The 8,223-nt window shown below is 39.5% G+C and overlaps 1 protein-coding gene across 1 annotated transcript in view; it reads left to right on the top strand.

The window, feature by feature from the left end:
* The first annotated feature begins 2,007 nt into the window (after positions 1 to 2,007).
* Positions 2,008 to 8,223, top strand: part of slc47a1 (solute carrier family 47 member 1) — an 18,458-nt gene continuing 12,242 nt past the window's right edge. The window contains exons 1-5 of the mRNA XM_037687994.1: positions 2,008 to 2,214; positions 2,470 to 2,571; positions 6,154 to 6,222; positions 6,308 to 6,456; positions 6,695 to 6,737. Coding sequence (XP_037543922.1) covers positions 2,008 to 2,214; positions 2,470 to 2,571; positions 6,154 to 6,222; positions 6,308 to 6,456; positions 6,695 to 6,737 — 570 coding nt within the window. The remainder of the gene's footprint in view (positions 2,215 to 2,469; positions 2,572 to 6,153; positions 6,223 to 6,307; positions 6,457 to 6,694; positions 6,738 to 8,223) is intronic.

The raw sequence follows: 8,223 nt of genomic DNA, 5'->3' as shown, positions 1-8,223 counted from the left end.
AACAAAATAAAATAATTTATAAGAGAACAGATCATTGTAATACTTGGTTTATTTAAATAATGATTTTAATTTTTGTATGTCCGGCCCCTGAGTTATTTAGTTGAATAGCCCATTTCCAAAACCTAAATTGAGTCTGGAAAAATATAAAAGATGGATAAAGCCTTGCAGGTGACCTCATGAGCAGCTGAATACCACAGTGATAAACAGGAAGTACATGTTCACTGTATGAAAGTAACTGCAGGTATGCTTAATAGTTAAATGAAAGGTTATTGCTTAAAGCTAGTTAGGTTAGTTGTTTTGTGTTTGTTATATGTAGATATAGATATATGTATGTAAATGCAGATGTTTAACAACTTGCTAAAATACACAAGAATGCAGGAAATTACACCTACTTTATTCAAAATATTCTGGGGGAGGACACCCAGACCCCCACCAGTGTGTCCCCCCCCACAATATGAATACTTCTGATGCCAGTGGCCACCACGTTGTTCAAGCCAAGAGCTGTTGTCAACACTGGGGGCTAAGCCCCCCTAAAGCGCTGATTCTAGAATCGCCCCTGCACTGTAACGTACTCTAAATGTCAGGTAATGATCGTCGTCATGAGCAATAGACTCTGAGATTTGTTTGTTTTGTCAGAATTAGTTTTGTTTCCGACTCAGGATAAAAACTTTTCAAAGCTTCTGGCTCCGAATCTTATTTTTGTTCTTTTGAATCCTTTTGTAATTTTTTTTCATTTACCCTTTATTTATACAGATAGTCTCATTGAGTCATGAGAACTCATTTTCAAGAGAGACCTGTTTTTGGGAGCAGATGGTGGGGGTTAAGGGCCTTGCTCAGGGGCCCAGAGTGGGGCAAATGAAGGTGGAGGCAGGTGTTGGTGTTTTACCTTTACCACCCACATTTTGATGTTGACGGTACCGGGAGTTGAATCTGCGACTTTCCAATCACAGGCCCACCTTCTCTAACCTCTGTGCCACCACTCCCCAAATTTGGACAAACCATACATGGTTTTAGTATAATTAGTAATAGATTCTTATTGGTTCAAAATTGAACGTCTATGTGTTTATGGAATAAAACCTTTGTCAGTTTATCACATGCACCTTTTGAAGAATTTGTTACGCGAGCGTCTCAAGGATCAGGGGTTACCAACACACAATTCACAACCTCATTGTGCTCTAATGCTCTCACATTATTAACACACAGCTCTCACACTCCTCACAGTGTTGCTGTTGCTCAGGTCAGACACCTGATGTCAGCTGTGCATGTCCTCTGAGCCTGGAGTCACCTATAAAACCCTTTGCTCGCCTCAAACAGATTATACATTAATGCATCAGGCAAAGTTCTCTGTAAAAGCTGCTAAATAAAAATTTACAGCTGTGCCAGTGGGTCTCCGTCACACGTGACTCTGTCTTTGTGTGGAGACAACTTGAGGACGGAGAACTACAGGGACACAGCCAGTGGACAAAGTTCAGCAAAAGCCTGATAAAATCAGCAGCTACACATGTGTACACACACACACGCACGCACGCACGCACGCACGCACACACACACGTCAATAGTTGGTGTTGATGTGAACTTGTGGAGGTTTTCATCTGAGCTCCTTGTAAACACGATGCAAAAAGTGACATTCTTCATTAGATTACTACTGAGCCCTGAGAGACCATTCACACAAACCCACACACCGAAACATGCACTCACTCCCTGCGTCTGGCCCGAACGCTCACACTTTGGCTGTTCCCTTCAACAACGAGTGAACACATGAAAAATCCCTGACTGGACCTCTCTGCTGTGATTCAACTGAGCTGACACAGCTGTCTGTCCTGTGAAAGGTTTCCTCTCCTCCACTGTACGATCAACCAATAACTTTTAAAAAAAGTTCACGGACTGAGTTTCTAAGCCCAGATTGGACGACTCTTGCCTCGCACCCTCTCACTCACCCCCTCCCTCTGCAGTTCTGTAGCTTTCCTTCCTTGCCTTTTTGCTCCTGTCCTTTCTTTCTGGGTGTAAATGGAGAAGCTGGGTTCTGTGGAACCTGCACACCCTGTGCCGGGTGCAGAACCCGCTGCCGGGGCTGCCAAGATGGAGGGGGCGCTCGGGGATGAGGGGGCAACGCTTGCCAGCTCCAAGCTGTTCAGGTGTGAGTGTGTGAGACGCTGGCTTCCACCTGCCTACAGAGAAGAACTGTACCACGTCTTACGGCTCACGGGCCCTCTGGTGAGTGGAGGACAGCTGAAGTGTGGTTTAGTTCTGATTGGACTACATTCTTTTACTGGTTTCTCTTGATGGAAAGTAAACCTGCTGGGCACGACTTAATCTAACAGTGCAATCACTTGTGAGATGTAGCTGCAACAAGTGAAAAATGAGTGCTGCACTTAAGGATGAATTAGCACTTGGCTCCTGATTTCCAAACGTGAACTTTTCCTCTGATCATTTGTTCGTTGTGTATCCAACTTGTTTTTGTTTCAACAGCTGCTGTCTCGAATCCTCAACTTTCTGCTGCCGTTTGTCATCACCATTTTCTGTGGCCACATTGGAAACGCAGAACTGGCTGGATTTGCACTTGCATCAGCGGTAGGATAATAAATAATCATGTGTTACGTGTTGTCATCACTGCATGTTCCCATACAATGATGACATTGGCTCTCGGCATTTAACCCAATTGCACCTGGGATACACTGAAGTGGTGCAGTGAGCAGCTATTGAAGGCGCCCGGGGAGCAATTGGGGATAGGGTGTGCTGCTCAGAGACACCACGAAATATGCAATGACTGGGTCCCCATTGTGCCCTGCCTCTACCCCGTCTCGCAAGGTTCTCCTCAGAGCTTTTTATGTGACTCTTTGTAGGTAATTGGTTTATTTTGTCACCAAGTAAAGGAAGTTCTGGATGCACTTTCAGCAGCTAATCACAAAAATTAATAGCAAATAAGCAAAATTAATGGAACTTATCAAATAACCAATAAATCTGATTGGTTTAGAGACTGCCTTGTGTTGTAGTGACACATTTTTCTCCATCAGAAGAGTTTGACATTTAAAATCAGACTTATCCACCTGTTGGATTTGACAAATCTCCTGGATTTGTTAATAATAAAAATACAGACTTTTCTGTTCACAAAGTAGAAATGTTTCCTTATTTGTCTGCGGTTTTCTCAGACATCCAGTGTGTGATTTTTGCTTTGAGTCGCTGCGGAGAAACAATCCATTTTGAGCTAAAACACTACACCTGCACTGGATAAGAAATGTTTTGTGCCACAGAAGTCTGTGTTTACTGAGCCACTTGACATTTAAAGATAATTATCAAAAGCTCCTCTGGCTTCGTCAGCGTTAGATCTGCTAAAAAAATCTACATGAAGTGCTGAATTAAAAAAAATAAAGTCTCCTCGCTCTAATATTTGGTGTCGTTAATGCTGGACTGGAAGACTCTCCCTGTTAGAGAAGTTTATTTTTTGGGGCAACAGCGTCAAATCTTCACTTTGATCTGGTGCAGATTTTGCAGATAATGTGTTTGTTGGAGTCTGAATATAAAAAACGTGCTCAGTTTATATATATATATAAAAAAAAAAGCCAATAACTGAATGTGGTTTGTGCACAATGAGTGCTCAATAAGACATGAAAGTGATTTAAACACAGATTTTAGTTTGAAAGGTTAAAATAATAAAAAAGAGAGTACATTTATTGTAGGTATATGTACCTGTGCAGTATCTGCCTCTGTAGGTTCAACATCCAGTGGTTTTGCAGATAATAATTGACTTGTGTGACCTTTGTACTACTGTACAACCATATCATAAACGTTGTGTTCATGTTTCACACTGAGCCTAAAGCTAAAGATCACACTCTTTAGAAAGGTTATAGATAATATCTAATGTAGCATGAAGCTGCACTGCTCTATGACCCCTGACCCTTGGGTGTCTTCCAGACTCACCATGAATTGCTTTCTCTAAAAGTTACATTAGACTCAAATAATCAGATAAAATTAAATAGAACTTTATTAATCTCACAGGAAATTGTTTAAATTTAATGTCTGTATTAATGTCTGATGTTTTTCCACACATTCACTGTCCTTGGATGCAGAGTCAGCGAAAGTCTGACTCAAGCCTCCCATGCAAAAGAGATCTGAGATCTCAGTGGGATTTGTCTGGTTAAATAAAGGTTAATAAATAATGTTTACCATTATTTTTCCTGTTTCTAAGCAGGACAAAACAAATCATCAATCAAGTTTGTTTTATTTCATTATAACAAGTGAGAACATGAATAATTTTGATTATTGTTTTCAGTCAATATAATGTGTTTTACATGTTCTGTTTCTCAGAACGTGATAATTCCTTCAGAGACACTTGTTGAAAGCTCTTTGAGCTGGAGCGGTTTGCTTCAGAGGGGAAGTCTCAGTGTTCCTAAGGGTAGTCAAAACAATCTCCTTAAAGCTGTTGTTTTGCACAAAGCCTCTTTGGGTGACAAAGCAGTTCACCTTGGACTCACGAACCCGAGAAGCTCGTCTTTGGCTCTGAACCGGAAAGCGGTTCGTTTTGGACCCCGATCCTGACGTAGACCGAGGTCCACTCATTCGTTCCTGAGCAGATAAACATGGTGCTCAATGACAACTCGTTAGAAAAACAGAAGTTTAAATCACTGCAGAAGATGAGGCGTTTTTCTCACTGCAAGACTCACGTTCACTTGAAGTCTAAGCCGGCTGAAGGTGTCGATGGACGGTGCACCTTCTCATCGGCTGTTGCCCTCACAGACCCCTGAAGCTGTCACAGTGATAGTCAGCTACCTTGGGCAGTTCCTGGCGAGTCCTCTTCGTGGTGTATCCTGGTCTGATCCACGAGAGAACCCAAGAAAGACGAGCGACCTGGTGCCTTCAACACCGAACCGGTAAGGAGCAGAACCTGGTGACATGATGCCTTGGTCTGGTTATGCTATTTTTTAGCTGATTGTTTCCTGGATTGCAGTGACAATAAATGACTCATCTGATCACCGTACATAAGTTATTTTAACCAAAATCCAAACTATTTATGAAAATAGTCAAACTTTGCCTAAATTCATGCGCTCATAAAAACTGAAATAATTCCTGCTCAAAGAGTGAATTTTGCCTTAGATGAGAGAATTAAGCCTTGATTGATTCATTATTATTGATTGTTTATTATTGTTGTTGATTCTTGATTATTTTTGTAATAAAACTTCAAAGACAACTTTGGTCTCTTCATTCAGATGAATATTCACTTGTTCTGGTATAAAACTCCCTGTAATTAACAGATTCTACGTCGGTGACTGACTTCTGATTATTAAAGTGTGAATATATTAATTAAATTGTTGTTGGTCAGTAAACTGACCAGCTGGTGCCCCACCTTATTGAATGAAAAATAAATAAAAACATGTAGTGGAGGGAAGTGGAGAAAGTGTCACCCTTCTTCCTCCATCTCACTTCTTAATTGCTACAGCTGCTGTAGATATTTCTTTGAATTGCCTTAATTTAGTAAAAAGAGTTTAATTTTGACCAGACCTGAGCTAATGGTTGGTTTGAGGAGGGTTAAAGCCAAAATGTAATGCGGCCATCTTTAAATATCTCCAGTCTTTAAAGTTAAATAGTGTTTCATTCAAAAACTGTTTTATAAACCTTTACACTATTAGTCTTCCATCACGCCAGAAATATTATAATCCTGCTTTAAGTGTCTTAGGCTGCTCCAGAAGTGCTACAGCTAGCCACAGATGCTTTTGCTATTAACCATATGTGCACACCCATGTAATGTGAAATACACGGTGATGCAAAGATGTAATTAATAATGTTTGCGTGACCATTTGGTCTTGGTACTGCTTGGACTCGTTTTTTGTTTTTTTGGTGATCTGGTCAGAATTAAACCTGTTTCTCCAAATTGGGATTATTCAAGATAGCCATGTAAAACAGGTAAGATGTTAATCGTTCATAAACTTTTCACAGACCTTTCTGTTCCTGTCAGGTTGATGATGTAAATGGAGCTTTAAAAACTGACTGGCTCAGGTTGTTTCATCGTGCACAGATTTATGTTTTATAGATACAGGAATAACAGAAAGCGTCTCTCATGATCCATTTTGGTTTAATCAGCTCCACGCAAACTTAAAATGAAAATGATTGACCTGTAACATCTTATAACTAAGGTGGATTTTGTTTCTTTCCTTTCAGACCATTAATGTGACGATCACAGCCACAGGCTACGGTCTGACCATCGCTTGTGACACTCTCATATCTCAGGTGAGCTCATCTTATCTGGGTTTCCAGTTTATGGTTTGATCAGAAACTAAAGATCTTGATAGAATTTCTCACTCGGCCTTTAAAGACGTTTGGCAGTAAGAACATGAAGCGTGTGGGGGTGATCCTCCAGAGAAGTTCCCTCATCCTGCTGCTCTTCTGTCTGCCCTGTTGGGGTCTTCTCATCAACTCCCACAACTTACTGCTCCTCCTGTACCAGGAGGAGGAGGTGGCCAGGTAACTCCCTCTACCCTCCTTTAAACAACTCACGATTTCAGCCAAAAGGCACTTCTTTATCTCTGTTGTAACATTTATCAGTAGTTGTGACATCTATATGATCTTATTTTATATCTTTTATCGCTCAGCTTTCTATGCACATTTACCAAACTGTTATAGACGCGACATGGCATGTCACTGCAGCACATGATGTTAAAAACATGTCAGAAATATAACTTTTTCTACCTGTATATTTCAGAATTGCCCAGCTTTATGTGATGGTGTTTCTGCCAGCTGTTCCAGTGAGTAAAAAGGAGAAGTGTCAGCTACTTGCTAAAATGACAAATATAAAACATTTGGAATGCATGTTCATTGCCTCTCATTAACAGTGAATCATAAGAAGGATTGTTTTAATGTGTATAGAAGATTCAAAGTTTCTCAACTTCTCTAAGTTTTACTTTAAATGAGGCCTTTACGATGACACTAGATGTGAGAAAATCCCAAAGAACTCATTCCTTATCTACAAACCCTGCTCTGCTCGGCAGGTTTTATTTTATAGTTTAGTCACCACAAACTTAATAATGGACATAAATAAGTTTAACCTCTGTGAGCTATTCTGAAACACTGCAGTTTGCTGTCTCTGCTCCTCCTTCTGGCTCAGTTTGATGTAAACCATAGTTAAATGTTGGAGTACAGATGTGTAAAACAGCCAGATGTTTGGAGGAGGAGAGCCCAAATCACTCCAGTCCTCCACTGCATGATGGTTTGATCACCTCTGGGGAGCATCATTCCTCTGAACTTTAAGATTTTAACAGGTTAACATAAAGAGTGCATTTTACAGATTTTTACAGGTTTGTCCTTAATGTAGTCGTTTTATGTTGCATTTCAGACGCAGCTTTTAAAGCAAACAAGAAATGTGCAGTTATACGTATGTAAAATATAAAAGAAGAAGTCAGTGCGTTTAATGCAAAACAATGAAGGATTGAGATGAATAATTTAATAATTTAATCTCATTTAGACAGACTTTTAATAAAGATTATAAAAAGTCACCCTATTTGAAAACAAAACTAGAGAAATAGCATTTCCTGCGAAAATTCAGTGTGAATGCTTATTGCTGAACAGCTTGCTGAAAAACAGCTGAAATTTGCTAAAAAACATGCTGAAATTGCTGAAATGAAAGAACAAGCCTAAATTAGCAGAAGAAAGAATAAAGGACACATATTTGTTGAATTAAGTTTCAATAAGCAGAAATGAGCACAAAAATGAGGAAATTAGCTAAAAAATGCTGAATTTAGCAACAAACAGCTGAAAAGTAGCTGAAATCTTAAACTGCCAGAAAGAAGTGGGCGTAGATGTAATGAGTTAAAAAAAATGTGGAAAAAGTTGACAAAGTAAAAATGAGAATAAAAATAGTTGAAACTAGCAGAAAAAAGCTGAAAGGAGCTTAACAAGCCGAAATGAGCAGAAATAGGTTAATTAGGCTGAAAATAGCAGAAATTACCACAAAAAACTTGAATTTATTTGAAAATAGCTAAAATTGTCTAAAAAAAGGCTAAAAAAGGATATCTGAAAAGGTAGAACAGGCTTGAATTAGCAGAAGAAAGCAGAAAAAATACACTTATTAAGCTTTAGGTTGAAAGAAGCATAAATGAGCACAAAAAGTGGAAATTATCTGAAAAAGCTGAAATTGGCAACAAAAAAGCTGAAAAGTAGCTTTATCAATCAACCTTTATTTATACAGGTAAATCCCATTGAGCCTCGAGGACTCATTTACAAGAGAGACCTGAT

Source organism: Nematolebias whitei, chromosome 14 (genome assembly GCF_014905685.2).
Source record: "Nematolebias whitei isolate Nwh7 chromosome 14, NemWhi1, whole genome shotgun sequence".
In the NCBI taxonomy this organism is placed as follows: Eukaryota; Metazoa; Chordata; class Actinopteri; order Cyprinodontiformes; family Rivulidae; genus Nematolebias; species Nematolebias whitei.
Note: the sequence above shows the minus strand (reverse complement) of the source record. Positions and strands in the feature narration are given on the sequence as shown.